At 33.6% G+C, this 17,814-nt stretch overlaps 1 protein-coding gene across 2 annotated transcripts in view; it reads left to right on the top strand.

The window, feature by feature from the left end:
• The first annotated feature begins 280 nt into the window (after positions 1 to 280).
• Positions 281 to 17,814, top strand: part of LOC107448958 (SEC14-like protein 2) — a 71,225-nt gene continuing 53,691 nt past the window's right edge. For both annotated transcript variants that reach the window (XM_087168487.1, XM_087168486.1), the window contains exons 1-2: positions 281 to 399; positions 6,045 to 6,139. In XM_087168487.1, coding sequence (XP_087024613.1) covers positions 6,086 to 6,139 — 54 coding nt within the window. In that variant the 5' untranslated portion in view covers positions 281 to 399; positions 6,045 to 6,085. The remainder of the gene's footprint in view (positions 400 to 6,044; positions 6,140 to 17,814) is intronic.

The raw sequence follows: 17,814 nt of genomic DNA, 5'->3' as shown, positions 1-17,814 counted from the left end.
ATAAAAAATATCTTATTAACGATTGAAAATTTGAACAAGGAGATACAGGGAGAGATTGAACTATGATAACAGTAGGAATTAAAAAAAAGCACTATCCAAATCGGAGTTCCCGTACTAGAGCCGTTAGAGAATATGCAAAGAAGATAATCATTGATTAAAAATACAAAGAAGATAATCATTGATTAAAAAAATATATTCATAATTGTATAAAACTTGGTATTTAATCGCCTTTCTTTCAAATGCAAAAGAGTGCTTGCAAACTTTGATCCTTTTTTTTCTCCTTCTTTATCACTCTCTTCTCTTTAATCTGCTTATCTGTCTGAATTCACTGTTATTGACATCATTTCAAAAATTTATTATGATTTCTACTTATATCTAGCTTTCTTTTTCTTACGCACGGTAAGTGAATTTTTCTTAGTTACATGTTATTTAATTTTTTTTTTACAAGTTTAAGTTAAACAACAGCAAATCGTCGTATATTAGAACATTATTTACTTAAATATTGAATAAAATTAAAGGCAATGCACAGCTAAAAGATCGCAATCTTTCCCTCAGATGGACAATGTTGTCTGCTTGGATGAATATTTTATAACAGTCGTTGAAAAGCCGAAGAAGACTAATGTTCAACTCAGTAGCCTTGTTATTTTGAACCCAATCCAGAAGACAAGGGGTATTGGTAACAAGTATTGGGAGAAATTTGCCTTCGTAGAGGACTTTTTGAGAGAACTAACCCGCATTTGCGTTATATGCAGAGGAAAACCACGAAAACCTGCCACGGTAAGCCCGAGGGCAAGTGGACTCTAACACATGATTAGTCTACCAGTGAGGATATTTAACGATGGTCGATGCGTGCCAGGTGCGGAATTTGAATCGACCAGCCATCGATGGGTTTGAATCCGGTTCACTTCATTGGAATGCGAACGCTCTATCCCCTGAGTCCCCACGGCTCCTTGGAGAAACCTTGTAAGAAAATGGCACAAAAGTAAAATATTAATATTTAGCTATATATTAAATATATTATTAGTAAGTGCCACCGCTGTTTAGGGTTTGAATGTTTTTGCTGCATGAAGCACAAAATTACGGAATTGTGTAGAAAATGTACGATGAAATTAAAAAAAACGTTCGATAAGTTGTTCTAGAATTAATGACTGTTAAACTTGAAGTAGAAAATACTATGCGTGCCTCACTATAAACCATATAAATGCAACTACAGATGTGAAATTTGATGTGCAGAAATAAACATATTTTAAGAACTTGACGCGAATTTTTTTTCCCTTCGAAATTCTAATTTTTCCGCAAGTTTATGCAATTTTAAATGCTTTATTTCGCAATTTTTTTTTCATTTACGTTGCATTTTGTCTTGCTGAGCCAAACCTATAAGACTTAACTATTTGAAATTAAGATGCATAGGATCACTACAGAAGTTAATCTTGTAGTACCATGCGAGCTGAAATGCGACGTGCTGAAAAGTTATTTCTAATTAATGTTATTTTATTTAACGCGTGTTTTGTTTCGTTCAAAAGTTATTGGAATTTGTGATCCATCATTCAGGTAGAGAATTCTTCAGATTTTCAATTACATGCTTCAGTTTATGTCAGTTAATGCCTCATATAAATATTTTCTCTTTACACGATTTGTATTCATTCATTCATCTTTTTTCTTTCAAACGTTATGATAGACAAAATAATCTTACAATTTTTTTATTCCGTTAAAGCTTTTTTTTCACTTCTTTTTTTTTAAATTTTGGGACTCTGTTATTTATATTGAATAATTTCTTAGCCGCACTCTCCTATTTCCAAATAATATTCATACAGCTAAAAAGAAATGAAAAGTTCGCTGTTATCATGATGTCCCATTTGAGTCATTGTTGGAATCCACAGATAAGTATTTAAACTGCTGTTTGTAGAAAATGCAACACCATGAAGGAATCATCAGAATCAAATGAAATTCGCAGCAAATGTCAATTATAGGATATTATGCAAATTAATAAAGTTTCAGAGCCATCGCGCGTGCGTGGCGCGCGCAGCGCCCTCTGAATTGATGCTGAAAGCGTATAAATAAAGTGCTGTAGCGGGACGTTGAAAATAGTCTATGATTATTTGTTAGTGGCAAACGTTTAGTGAGACCTGAGTATGCCTCCACGACGGAAGAATAAGAAATTCAAGCAACTTACGGAGTTTGAACGAGGGAGGATAATCGGCCTTCGAGAAGGAGGATTTTCCTATCGCGCAATAGCAGCTCGTATGCAGCGGAACAGTTCCACAGTGATGCGAGTTTGGAAGCAGTGGACCGACGAGCACCGAACAACTCGAAAAGCAGGCACTGGACGACAGAAGGTGACGTCAGAGCGCGATGATCGACACCTGCTCCGCATGGCGGTGAATGATCGCACAGCTTCCTCCAGGCAGCTGGCAGCACATTGGTCTACTGCTACAGGTGTACAATTGTCGGCTTCGTCAATTCGTCGTCGTCTGCTGCGCCGTGGATTGCGTGCAAGGGTGCCATTATACAGGATTCCCCTCACGGCGGATCATCGACGGCTGCGTCGGCAGTGGGCTCTTGAGCACAGAGACTGGCGAGCTGATTGGCACCAAGTTGTCTTTTCAGATGAATCACGCTTCAATTTGTGGACCCATGATGGCCGTGTTCGTGTTAGACGTTATGCCGGTCAACGCTGCCTTCCTGAGTGTATTATTGAACGACATAGTGGTCGAACACCCGGAGTTATGGTCTGGGGTGCGATTTCGTATCATGGACGATCCAATTTGATACGAATTGAGGGTAATCTCAATAGCAACAGATACGTCCGTGAAGTGCTACAGCCCGAAGTCGTTCCTTTCCTTCAAGGCATCCCTGGAGCTATCTTTCAGCAGGATAATGCACGCCCACATGTTGCGCGGACTGTTAGAGACTTCTGTTCAGCACAACGCATGCAACTTCTTCCTTGGCCTGCTTATTCGCCGGATATGTCGCCTATTGAGCACGTGTGGGATATGGTTGGTCGGCGTCTCACTCGTGATCCGCGTCCTGCAGTTTCCAAAGACGAACTTTGGTTGCGCATACAAGCGATATGGAATTCTCTTCCTCAAGCAGATATTCAACATCTGTTTGACTCCATGCCACGTCGTATAGCAGCACTTATTGCAGCGCGTGGTGGCTGCACCAAATACTGATTTCGGACGCTTAATTTGTTTCTTTTGTTTTGAAAATTTCATCATTTATTTGTATCAGTACAAGTCGTTTCTGCATTAAATTTCATTTGATTCTGATGATTCTTTCATGGTGTTGCATTTTCTACAAACAGCAGTTTACTTTAATTACTTCACACTAGTACAATGGGTTGTTGGGGACGGTCTGGGAAGCATCCCTGAGGATGATGCGAAGACCCAATTCTGATCCTCTGCAGTAACCCGACGACCTGCGCGCGAAGTGAATCACTTTACGGTGGAACAGTTTAACGACGACCGATCCCGCCCATCCTCGGTCCCTACACAGGCTTATCAAAGCGGTCTCCCACCCAATTGCTGACCGTAACCAGTGATGGTTGACTTCGGTGTTCTACTGGAAACCATGTCTTTACTATCAGTTCACTGCGGGACCCACTGATAAGAAAATAATTTTTTTTTAAAGATGTTTTGCTGTAATTTTTTAATTTTACTCTATTTAAATAATTTCTATTTTCTGTGAAGAGTCGTGGTGGATCGGGGGATAGAGCCCTCATCTCCCAATGAGGTATTTGGGTTCAAACCCCAGTGATGAGAGGTCGATACGAATTCCACATCGACCATAGTGCTGACGTAAAATATCCTCACAGATCATGAGTTAGAGTCCCCTTTGCTGACAGGCTAATCGCGGATGCTTTCGTGGTTTTTCCTCTCCATGTAACGCAAATACGGCTTAGTTCCACTAAAAAGTCCTCCTCGAACGCAAATTTCTTCCTATTCGTAACCCAGGAGTCTTCGGAATTGCATTGAAAATTATAAGGTTTTTGAAAATTGGTAGTCGTAAACTCGATCTGCTGTTCAAGGATGGTTATAATTATAGTATTTTCCGTGAAATCTTGTGACTTATCATCAAGAATTGGACATCATAATCGTTATAAATTTAAGGAATTCAGAGATGTTTTAAATGAATTGAAAACTGCAAAATATAGTTTAAAACTTCAGAAATTACATTATTTGCGCTTTGTGATGATACTCTTTAATTAGAGGTACTAAGGCCCTTTAAAAACCTATTTAATTTAGAAAATTATTAATTAGTCACAATATACGCTTCAATTAGGTTTCTGTTTGTGCTTTCGTTCCACAGTAATAAACTATCTTCTTTTAATGATTTAAAAAAGAATAACATGCAGAATATGTTAACAAAATTTAAAAAAGTGTGTTTTCAAAAAGAACAATAACCAAACAAGCCCAGTAACGAAAAATATTATATAACAATAAGTAAAAACAAATTTCTGTTCTAACCACAATCATTTACATAATTCTATTTCCTTGTGTCAAAAAAGTCTTTATTTATTTTTGGAATATCAAGTGAATGATCAATCTTAAGTATGATCATTAATATAAAGCACAATGGCTTAGGGGATAGAGCGTTCGCTTCCCAATGAGGTGAACCGGGTTCGAATCCCAGCAATGATTGGTCGATACGAACTCCACATCTGGCCTGCAACGACCACAGAGCTGATTTAAAATTTCCTTAGTGGTAGACGGATGTGTTAGAGTCCCCTTGCCGTGAGGCTAACCGTGGGAGGTTCTCGTGGTCTTCCTGGCCGTGTAACGCAAATGCTGGTTAGTTCCATCAAAAAAGTCCTCCAGGAAGGGAAATTTCTCACAATACTTGATCCAAGATTTACCTTGTCTTCTGGATTAGGTTCAAAGTTGCAAGGCTACGGAGTTGAACATTTGTATTCGTAAACCCTTAATTGGGTCGACTGTACAACGACGGTTACAAAATAAAATAAAAATACAAATTTCTGAATGAAATTTATGGTCAACAAAATACTGAAACAAACTAAATCACAAATTAGGAAGAAATGTGAGGATAAAATTGAACAGTCTATGTTATTAAAATATTCTATATTTTTGTTTTAATTACACTTATTGATTTACACAGATTCAATGATAATTTAGAGCTATAACTTAGTTTTAATAATGAGTCATTATTAACGGCGAAGGGAGATGCGTTTTTATCATCAATGATCATCCTAAGTTTTTTTTCATCCTATGTCGTGAACAACGCTGTTTTTTTTTATTCATTTTCTTATCTTTGGTTTTTATTCCTTTTGAGAGTTAGATTTAAGCTGTTTTGAGTCTATGTAAGAATAAAGAATACATCGGGCAACAAAACACTGAAAATTATAATTTTGTATATGTTACAGTGAATAACCGAAATCAAGAGAATGTCGACCCGAGAATGTCAACAATCTCATAGTCACTTTGATGAATTTCCGAAATATTTATTAAATACGATTTGATATTAATTTGTTCGTTGACATTATTCGATATTTTAATATCTGTTGAGGATAGATTAGGAGAAACATCAGTGTTTGGAGTACCGATTAAATGCATACTGGGCAGTGGCCTTAAGAAACATTGATGTAGGGCATAATGGGCAAATGAATAACGGGCAGTGGCACTGAATCTTAAAAAAACATTGATTTAGGGCATACCGGATAGATATATACCTTGCAGTGGCATTAAACTAAGACCTAGCATATATTTCGGACATTTACCAAAACGACTATGTGATTGTCAATAACCACCAATTTTTGTCATTCACAATAATATATACACAAAATCGTGATGTATATAAATTGAATTACATGTTTATAAATGGAAGGTTTTCCAGAATGTTTTATGTTGAATCTCTGTAGAACATCATTGTTAAAGGGTATCACCATACACACAAAGCAAGACTAAAATACAGAAGTATATGAAAGATAGAGCGAAGTTCAGTAATCCAAAAGCTGTTCTGAGGTTTGGCGAGCAAGAGAACCCTCTATATTTATAAAACTTAAAATAGAACATTATTTTATTATTTAGAAACAAAATATTGGAGGCTACCATTAAATTGCACACCACTGATGATGGCGTGGTTCGATGAAATTCCATTGGAACAAAAGATGTCTGTTGATGAGGTAGGTAGAAACATTCCTTTATAGTTAAGAATATGCTTTAAAAATATTAAAGAAAAATTGAGAATTTGAAAAATAACTGACAACTTAACCGAGATTTGGTAAAAACATTGGTTGATGTAATACATAGTATTAAAGTAAAACTACAAAAAATACAAAATACTAAAGAAAAATTGAGATTTTGAAAATTAACTGACAGCTTTTACTGAAATTCGGTACGAACATCTCCAGCAGCAAAATAAGTTGGGCCCTCATTGGACGAATATTCACGAATCTTGGCTTAGAAAGGGTTCAAAGGGCCGATATATTTCCGATATGGGGGCCATGCATAGAATTCTTCGATTCACCAGATATTTTACTGCTACTTTACAACCAATATGGGCCCTATATAGAATTGTCATATTTTCCCGATATTTTATCATCATTCAGTCAATATAAGCCCTATATTGAGCCTATATAGGCCGATATTGGCATTGCACAGGACCAATATTTAAAAATCTAAACATCCCAATAGTGGCTCTTCGGAGCATGTTCATTTAGGACCCATATTGAGCCAATTTTGAGACCAACTGGAGCCAAGGTATGATTGTTGTTAGGAATAGGTTGATGTAATACATATGTTATAATGATCAATCAACAATCATGAGACCTACGTTATATCGCGTATAACTTTCATCGGAGTGAGAAGTTACAAAAAATAGAGGTTAATTGAGAGTATGTCCACTTTTACTAATGCAAAAAGCTCAAAAAGAAGAAAAAAAGAGTAATTTTAAATAACTTTCGGTCTTCACGTACTAAGACACAGTTTTAATGTTTTGAAAGGGTTAACTCAAATATTAGTACAAACAAGAATTTAAGATAAGAATTCAGACGCAAGAATGCATTTTTTCTGAATAAATATATTTTCTTTTCGACGGATATAGGTAGGTAGTTACTTTATTCACGTCGCACAAGAGCTTCACAATGGGCTATTGGCGACAATCTGGGAAGCATCTCTGAAGAGGATCTGAAGACAAGCCATCGCAATTTTGATCCTCTGCAGAGGGGATCGCTCCCCTGCTTTGGTAGCCCGATGACTTGCGCGCGAAGTCGAGCACTTTACGGTGGAACAGTTTAACGAGGACTAACACCGCACACCCTACGCAGGCTGATCAAAGTGGATAGGGCATATTTAGATGTTAAGTAAATGTTTAGCAACTCATGATGCCATCTTATGAAAAGCGCTCACCTGTTATATACTGGCTGTTTGTAACCATTTCATCCGGTACTTTTTTTTAAATCTAAATTATCTTATCTGTATGTTTCCTAATAATTATTAGTCCCGCAGTGGACTGACAGTAAAGACGCAGTTCCCGGTAGAACACCGAAGTCAAGCATCATTGTAAGCGGGTGTGTCACCACTGCGATCAGCCTTTGTAGAGATCGAGTGTACGCGGTATCTGTCCTCGTTTAATTGTTTTACCGTAAAGTGCTCGACTTTACTCGCAGGTCGTTAGGTTACCAAAGAGGAGGAGCCATCCCCTCTGCAGAGGAGGAACATTCTCAATGGTGTTTAACCTATTGTGCAGCTTTAGTGTGACGTAAATAAAATTCATACCTATATCTACCACTAATAATTATTGTCGAAATTTGTTTTAAATTGGCCCAGATTTATTTTATTTGTTTTACTGAGTTTACTGATTAGGTGATTAGCATGCTGGGCTCTCCAATCTCGTTGCCAAATCAGTAATTTATAATAAAATACCTGTTTTTCAGCTTATGTGAAAGTATTAACGATTATTAGGAAAAACAACATAAGAATGAAATATAATTAAATTTATATAAATAGAAGTACTGTTTCAAATTTTCACCAAATGCTAGTTCATAATAAAGAGGCGTCTCTATGATTATATTTTCAGCATTGGATCGCTATGCAACTCTGAATCCTTACAATATCCCGTCGTATCAACCAAACAGGTTTTGTAACCGATGTGCTAAATATGCAAAAGAGTAAAAAAAATTAACATTATTCTTTTTGTAATGCGAGACTGTATTTATATAGGAATATCAATAACCATTTCAAAGTGTGCTTGTGCTCTTTTCACAAGGTTTTTACTCTCCTTAATTTCTGTTTTTATTTGGTTAGTTTAGTAATGTTTTTAATATATTTGCAGTATCAGAATCATGCCAACTTATACGTAAAAAAATGGAAAATTAAATAAAATTTTCTTCCTAAACGGAAAGTGTACACGCGTGATTGCTTCAAAAATACCAACACCTTTCAGGATAATAAGAAAGAAGAGCGTGTTGCGGATGTCGTAAAATTGATTGACCAGTTCATATGAAAGCATTTAAAGTGAATGTAAAGTCAAAATCAGATGGATGCTATTCCAATGTAGAGCAACGGACAGTAGTGCAATGTTTAGTATCAGAAGGCAAATGTAGTGCGGACGTTTAGTGACGAATTTTTGATGCTTATTGCGAACACTATCTAGGATAAACGGCTGTGAACGTATAATGTATGAGTGATTCCACGTCGGTGGAAAAAAATGTTAACTTAATTATAATTTTAAGAGTATGAAAAGAATCTTATTAATATATTCACACTTGGTACTAAGATACTTCAGGCAAGGATACGCATTAGACAAATACGAATGGCAGGCATGGATATACACGTGTAAATATATTAAATGTGTTATGCGTGGGGTAAAACCATGAAATCACTCATAAGTTTTCATGATATCCGTAAATTAATATTTGGTTAACCAAGATTTAGGGTATGCTAACACTATAATGTCGAATTAACCATTGTTGTCGAGGAAATCGTAGGAGGAAATTGAAGAATTACGACTCGTGACATCCGAGCAATACTTGCATATTAACTGAGTTGAAAAATAGGGCAATCATGTTTTTGCTTATAAAAATCGCACAACTTACTGTTGTTCAGTCAGGACGTATTCTTTGACACTTTGCATTTACTTTAAATGCCTTTATGTGAGTCAGTTACGCGCAGTCTGCAGTGCGCTTCAATTATTTCTCTTTATATTCATGAATATTGCTGTCTGACGCAATCACACGTTTCCACTTTGGGCAACTACACTACGTAGGAAATTAAGGGAATTTGAAGACTTGGTCTATTACAGAGGTCACCAAAGTGGTCCACATAGATCCCCCCCAAGGACCCCCAATATTTGCAGTGTCACTTATTAAAATTTTCACAGTTTTGGATAATTAGTTATTGTTTCGATAAAACCATTCGTTTAGTTCAGATATCAATTTTAATTATCAATACATGTAAAAAAGAAGGTAAGCATTAATAATATGGATTAGTACAGCCCGCGACAACTATAGCACTCTTTGTTTTTTTTTGCAAAACAATAAGAACCATATTTTTTATTTAGCGGACTTATTTGGTAAATTTAATTATGTCCAAACAAAGTTGCAAGGAAAAGATGTAGCAATCATCGAAGCTCGAACAATACTGTAAGGTTTCCAAGTAAAATTAAATTTATTTAGATCTTCATTGCTACGTAAGGAATATCAGTATTTTTCAAATCTGCGACAATTAGAAATAAAAGAAGAAGACTTGGAACTTTATATACAGTTCATCTTCAAAAATTGAGCTACGATTTTAAACTGCGCTTTGTTGATTTGGAAAACATTGACATCCCTGATTGGATTATTGTGTCATTTTCTGTTCAAATTGAAAACGTGGACATCAACCAGCAAGATGAGCTTTTTGAATTATTATCGGATCATGAAGCAAAGACGATTTTTAAAAATGTAACAATAAGCAAGTTTTGGACAATTATAAATATAATGCAAAAATATGTAAAACTTTACGAAATAGCTCAGCCATTTATGCTAGCATTTCCAAGTTCCTATATGGTCGAAGCCGGTTTCAGTCACGTAAATTCAATCTTAACTAAGTACAGAAATAAATTAAATGTGGAGTTTTGAGGGGATTTAAGATTAAAATTGACCAATTTTGAATCCAATATAGCGAACTTTGCAAAAAAACACCAGGTACACCCATCTCATTGACTAAGAAGCAATAAATTTGTATCTACTTTACTTATTATTTATACTTATTATAATTACTTATTATTTAATGAATATTAAGGTATTTAAATTTCAAAACTAATATATTTTTCATAAAACTATTGTTACACTATGTACTATTACTTTAATAAATGTTTAAAATCATAAAATAAATGTACAGTATCCAATAGAGTTTTATTTTAATTAACAGAAAATTACTTTTATGGAGGTCGATGGAGATTTCGAAAAATTTTGTAAGGGTCGATGATCAAAAAAGTTCGTCGACCAGTGGTCTATTATCTCTAAACTACAGGACCGATTTTAGTGAAATTTGATATGTACTTACATTGATACGAACAAATAACCATTCAATAATTGTAATACACAGGCATGATCGTGCGTAACACTTGTTGGAGTCGAAAAGTATGAAACAGAGGTTGCAGAATTAAATAAAGCAAAAAAAAGAAAGAAAAGGGGTTAATAGGGGGTAGGGTCCCTTCTTACAGATATACAGGCCTTGCAGCGTGATGTCATACTTGAAATAAGGTAGTTTATTATTTCCTGTGACAATTGGCCTGAATTGTCCTGTTTCAATTTCATACCTTCAGACTCGAGTGATACACGCGATCATGAGTGTGTATTACAATTGTTGAATGGATATATGTTTTGTATTGTATCAATGTATGTACAGTCCGCAAAAAAAAAGATATCACCCTGAATAACTTTCGTTCTAACGATCGGATTTTCACGAACTAAGTGTCAATCTTAATGGTTCCTGGGGGTGACCTCAAATATGCTAATTAATTAGTGCTAACTATTAATTAAAATATGAAATCAAACAAAAAAACGTACTTTCTCTGAATAAACATCTATTTTTTTTACATATTTGGAATCCTGACCCTTAAAATAGGGGGGGTAGTCAAAATTTCGAAAAAAATGGGTTGTAAATTGGGTCGCAATAAGGATTTATATATCTGGCGAAGATTTTAAAATATGCCAAATTACCTCGCCATAGAAGGAGAAATAACTTATAACAGGGGTGGCGAACCTTTATACACCAACGTGCCATTTTTTCTAAAAAATTGTTTAATGAGGTCATAGACGTGCCGTTAAATAATTTTGACTTCGTGATTATTGGGAAAATAATGATACTAAATACTATCAACTAAAAAAACTCGTTATTTACATTGAAAAAAAAAACATTTTGCCATGTCTTAAAACAACTTTAAGTAACATCAGTGTGACTTCTGTTGCTGCAGATTAGATGACAAATAACTTATATTAGGTTGTAAGATGTTAGTTTAAGTAGGACTGTTAAATTTTTTTTGTTAGTTATTTATTGTTAGCTTGCTTTTTATGGTTATTAATTGTTTTTTTAGCATTAATTTTTAATTTTTGTTATTAATAACTGCTTATTATTTTTTTTGTTTTTTGTGAATTTTAATTTAATTGTTACATATGCTTCATAATGTAATAACAATTCATAGTGTAATAACAATTGTGATCGGTGGCGTGCCCAAAATATTGCGTCTCGTGCCATAAATGGCACGCGTGCCATTGGTTCGCCATCCCTGACTTATAACAACCATAAAGAAACTAAATGATTGACAAGACGGGAAAACATAGTGCTTCTCGTTGCTAAGCAACCAAAAGAATTTTTCCATTTGCTTTCTGGGCAATGAAAACAAATTGTTTTTGCTTCTTTAATCTCCTTTAAAAAAGGAAATTTAAATCAATTAATAAATTATTTTTGATTCTCCAAGATTTTAGAATCTTGACGTTGAACTTCTTATCTGACATTATTTATTTTATATATATATATATATATATATATATATATATATATATATATATATATATATATATATATATATATATATATATCATAATAAATAAATACGAAAAAAAACATGAAGAAAGTTAAGAAAAACAGAAAGTTTTATTTATTGCGCATAAGCTGCAAGTAAATAGAACTCATAAAATAAGTTCAAAATGTTGAGAAAACATGGGAAACATTACAGAACAATAATAAAAGTGGAAAAAGAGGAAAAATTATAATAAAAATAAAATAACAAGAAACCGGGAAAAAAAATTCTGCAAATATCCGGAAAATAAAAGTTATAATCTTTTCATCAGCTCACACGATTACATCCGAAAAAAAGCGTGCTTTCTAATATTGTATCAATACAACTAAAGCAAAATATATCAATACAATAATTTGCACTTCAATAATCAATACAATAATTTGCACTTCAGTAATCAATACAATAATTTGCACATACCAAGATTTGCAAATGATATTAAGTAAACTTAGTTTGCATCAAAAAGTGTTGATGTTATTTACACACTCCTTTCGTTAGTTCTTTAAAAAATATGATTAAAAGAAAATTAGGTTCATAATACCCTTAATTAAACAAGAGTAACGATTGTTACAGTTTTTACAATACTTTTTTTTTAACTCTGACACTCTTTTCATGAGATAACTTCTTTTGCCAACGATTTTGTCCTTTTTTTTTGTTAGTTGAAACCAGCTTACGACGCCCAGCGGCTGAGCGGTACCGCTTCGCGCTGTCGTGCCACAGGTCCCTGGCTCGATCCTCGGGCCGGGCAAGGTTGACACAGCCTTTCATCCTTTCAGTGGGTCGATAAATGAGTACCAAGCATGCTTGGGAACTAAACACTGGGGGTTATGCGTTCGGCTGACCACCTGACCGGAACATCTTCTTCTGCACCCCCAGAGCACAAGGCACAGTAGGCCTTGGCCCTCTGGGGCTGTCGCGCCGTTGAGTTTAGTTTAGAAACCAGCTTACTCATTCCTGTAATTTTTACATTTTATCACTAAAATTTCAATCTCGAAAGACATGCATGAAGCGACCCCTAGTCCAAACAATCTAAGTTAAATAGTTGTAAGGCCGATTATTACGAAAACAATTAACTACCCTGGTTCAATGAAACAATTATAAATGAATCATTAATATTCTTGTTTTTTTATCTATACATCTATACATAATAATAAACGCGACTGTGTGTGTGTCTGTCTGTCTGTAATCACAATATATCGCCCCAGAAGCCTCGCCCAGGCACGAAACTCGGCACATAATTGTGTTTTGACATAATGAAGAAGTATTTTTTTTCTTTTTCAAAAATTTTGATTAGTTATTTAGTTATCAGTCATTTTGTAAGTCTATGCTTTTCGTCTGCTTTTTCGTCTTCAAAGAGCCATATTCAAAAAACTATTAAAAAATGCATATACTTTTCCCCACTCTTATAAATGTATGCTAATGCGAACCTCACAATTGAAATATTAATTTTCGACAACTTAAACCAATAATATACGAAGGAATTAATAATTTAATTGTGAAGTTCGCATTAGTTTACATTTATTAAAGTGGAGAAAAGTTTAACTTTTGTATTAAAAATGTGGCAACATATTCGATACGTAAATAGAACGCTTCGCTTTGATATATTTGTCGCTGTTCATAATTGTTATAATAAGTTTTTCTTCTTCTTTCCACGCTCTATTTTATTTTTCTTAAGCGAAGACGATAATTTTTATAGCGATATTGTAGTACTTTGTACAACTAAAAATTCTTTTCACAACACTTTAAAAATATTTACTTTATTTTCTTTATATATACAGAGAACAGTCGGCAAAGAATTCGATTAGGTTGAAAAATATTTTGCTAAAAAGGAACGAATTCCAAAAGAAAAAATAAACAACTTAAAGAATAATTATGCTGATGCCAGCCAATTTTTTGAAAGTTAACTTAGAAATAACAAACCAAACGATGTTAAATAACAAACCAAACGATGTTAACAAAATGACGTAGATAGCGCAACTAGATCAAAATTATACAAGCACAACTAGATCAAATTATAATACCTGAGTGCTTGACGTAACAGATATAGAAATAGAATTTGATACCATAAAAAATTATATAGAAATAGAAATTGATACCATAAAAAATTTATTCGTTTTCGTGTTCTTTTCATGTATTTAGCAATTTAGTTTTTTTTTTCTTAAGCGTTGTAGCAATATAATTTCAAACATCCTCAAGAGCTATAACACATCTGCAGCAGAACTGGATATGAAGACAAAATTGCTGGACAGCTAATGCGAACCTTACAATTGAAATATTAATTTTCGACAACTTAAACCAATATACAAAGGAATTAATAATTTAATTGTAAGGTTCGCATTAGTTTACATTTATCAAAGTGGATAAAACTATAACTTTTGTACTAAAAATGTGGCAACATATTAGATACGTAAATAGAACGCTACGCTTTGATATATTTATCGCTGTTCATAATTGTTATAATAAGTTTTTCTTCTTCTTTCCACGCTCTTTTTTTTTTCTTAAGCGAAGACGATAAGGGAAAATTATACTTGAGGATGCCCCTTGGCGAAAGTGGTGACTTATGTTTGGCGCTATTCCTGTTTGCGCGGAACACCGTGGTAACAGAAATAACGGCCAAAACATAATGATATTTCAAAAAACATTGGAAAATTTCAACAAAACATCGGATAAAGCTTGCAATGAACCCAATATAAGCAAAATTAATGAATCCAATAAAAAGGATTTTGAATCGAAGCAAAAATTAATGGAGTAGGTGCAGAAAGAAAAGGAAGAAAAAAAAAACCCCACTTCTTCATTAAGCTTGAATATACTCAGATTTAGGAGCACAGAATTATCTAATAACAGTTAGATACTGTCTAAATTTATCGTGAATAGAATTTGTGTACCTCCATCGTCACATAAATTCGGCGAAATATGAATCGAAAATGGCGTTTGTGGTACCGAAATGGTGATGACATTTTTTTATAAAGTCCCTTTTTATGACTGCCCACATACCTTCGATCTTATTGACCAGAAGTAAAAGTAACCTTACCAGCCGGTATCTAACGAAGAACTAATGGACCTCTGAAATTACGTATACCGTTGAACATTAATAACGCTAAAATCTAAACCGTTGAGAATCACGATTGGGTTTCAACATCACCCAGCTTGGCGATCAACCGCGATCACAACTAGGCGAGAATCAAGGGGCACCCTCAAATATAGTCTACCCGACGTTAATTTTTGTAGCGATATAGAAATAGAAATTGATACCATAAAAAAATTATAGAGAAATAGATACCATAAAAAAATAATTCGTTTTCGTGTTCTTTTCATGTATTTAAAGCAACTTTTGTATGCTTTTACAATTTCTGAGGCCTTTTTTTAAGAAGAAAAAAAAAACAAGTATCCACCTGATAGTTATATTATAGGTTAGGTTACCATAGCAAAGTTACATCTTCAAACATCCTCAAGAGCTATAACACATCTGCAGCAGAACTGGATATGAAGACAAAATTGCAGGACAGGAACACTTTAATTGTCCACTAATCTTCAGATTTCCTGCTATGTTTTAAAAAACTTTATTTGTGGAAACCTTTAGCGTGGCGGACAGCTGGCCGCCTTAGGCGGCTAGTTACAAAATATTAGGAGAAATTTGTATTCATAATTTTTTCAAAACGTGAGTTAAAACTATGATTATAAGTTATTTAAGTAGAAAAAAGTAAAATAGAGGAAAAGAACAATTTTTGAAATGATGATTTTAAAAATAGCACGTTTTTCGAATCTTTTGACAATTTTTTATTTTAGTTTTTGTTTAACAAAACATGGCATATCGAACATTTTCCTGATATAGCAATATTTCTTTGAACTGTGCAGATGTTGAGAACTTATATAAACAACTTTTTAAGCATATATTTTCAACTTTTTAAAACAAAAGGGTAACTTTCTTTAAGTTAGTGCACAAGAATAACTTTCACTGTCGAAATAAAATTGTATGTCCATAGTTTTTTGTTCATTTAAAAAAAAACAATCTGTTGTGTTTTTTTGCTGTGCACACATACGCATTTACTTTTCATTACTCGAATAAATAAGAAACAATAAAAAAAAGAAAATTAGTAATTTAATTTTTTTCGTAAACAATAGTATTCTTAGTAAATAGTCAGCTGTTCTGCATCGAATGATATTGTGTGTGATCAGTAGAATATTTTTAATTTCTTAACAAGATTTAATTCTCAGATAGCTGGCAACAATTCTAAGTTTTCTTTCAATAAGAACTTAGCAATACTTTAAAAAGTAATTTTATTTTAAAGGAAAACATAAATAATGAACTAAAACTATTGATTAGTATATTATTGGAAAATAATATACACCGAAGAGTCATTACATTATGACCACCCTGCTTATAAAACGTAGAACCACCATTAGCCCTCAAAACTGCTAGCACCCGCCGTGGCAGTGATTCCACAAGGTGCTGATAGGTAGTTTGAGGTATCTGGTTCCAAGCGCTCACCAACTGGTTCTGCAATTCCCTCACATTGCGAGGGGGTAGCGTGGTAGCACGAATTTGGTTTTCCAAGTAGGACCACAAAGGCTCTATTGGATTAAGGTCTGGTGAATTTGGGGGCCAATCCATGACGATTCGACCCTTATGACATGGTGCATTATCCTGCTGGTAAACACCATCCCCCGCAGGAAAAACTGTTGCCATGAATGGGTGAACCTGGTCTGCAACTATGTTCAAGTAGCTTACAGACGTCAGGGATTGTCCTATGAGGATTATGGGTCCCAATGTGCCCCATGTAAACATTGTTTCTGGGCGAGAAACCATGAAAACCTGGGCAAGCCCATTGTTATAGATGGAGGGTGTTCATAATATAATGGATCTTTCTTGTATATGGTAGAATAAAAAATAAGATTTTGCATTAAAATTCAATTAAAAAGTTAGAAAAATAATTCTGCGAAGCGCGCAGATAGGTAATTTACAAATTTATTTTAAGGTTAAGGCGATATATATGATGTAAAGAAGTTTTATGATCATTAAAAATGCTGACTACGTATTTTTATTAATATTCATAAAATATATATTCAAGAAATTGATAAATATATTATTCCAAATCCATGCATACGCGTGTATATTATTGAAATTGTATCAGTTATTGAAAAACAAAATCAAAAAATAAAAAATAATCACATTAAATAAGCACAATCTGGTGTATAATCATATACTATCAGAAGCACGCTTTTCTGAAACTAGACATTCCTTGAATAAAGTATTTTTTATTCAAAATGTTTTATTCAAGTTTCTTTACTAAATTGCAAAAAAATTATTAAACGACTAAAAAAGAAACATCGTATTTTAAGGTTTGAAAGAAATTAAAATAAAAAGATTACCAAACGATTATTAACGAAAAAAATATGAATGAAATTTTACGCTACGCGCGCGAAGTCAAGTTTCTCGCAAGTTTATCACATTTTAATATTAATCGCCCCATTTGAGTATTTTTTCATTATCGCCAAATTATTTTTTTAAAAATAATTAATTTTAATTTTTCTCAACTCATAATAAATAAAAAAAGTTGAAACTTTAGATTTTTCAATTGAAAAATATGTAGATTAATATGGTACAAAAAAATTCCTACCTTATAATTCAAAAATTTTTCATTCTCAATTTGATTAATTAATAAAAAAAAATAATTAATTATTAAAAATTATTTTCTTCATGAAATTATCTTTGGGTCAATGAGTTTTATGAGTGGGTGTGATTTTTTTTTGAATGGCTTAATTAGCTTTTAAAATATGACTAAAAACGCAAAAAGT

The sequence above is a fragment of the Parasteatoda tepidariorum genome, chromosome 7 (assembly GCF_982258835.1).
Source record: "Parasteatoda tepidariorum strain Cologne lab strain chromosome 7, Ptep-v5.0, whole genome shotgun sequence".
Lineage (NCBI taxonomy): Eukaryota > Metazoa > Arthropoda > Arachnida > Araneae > Theridiidae > Parasteatoda > Parasteatoda tepidariorum.
The sequence above is the reverse complement of the archived record's forward strand: the minus strand, read 5'-3'. Positions and strand labels throughout refer to the sequence as shown.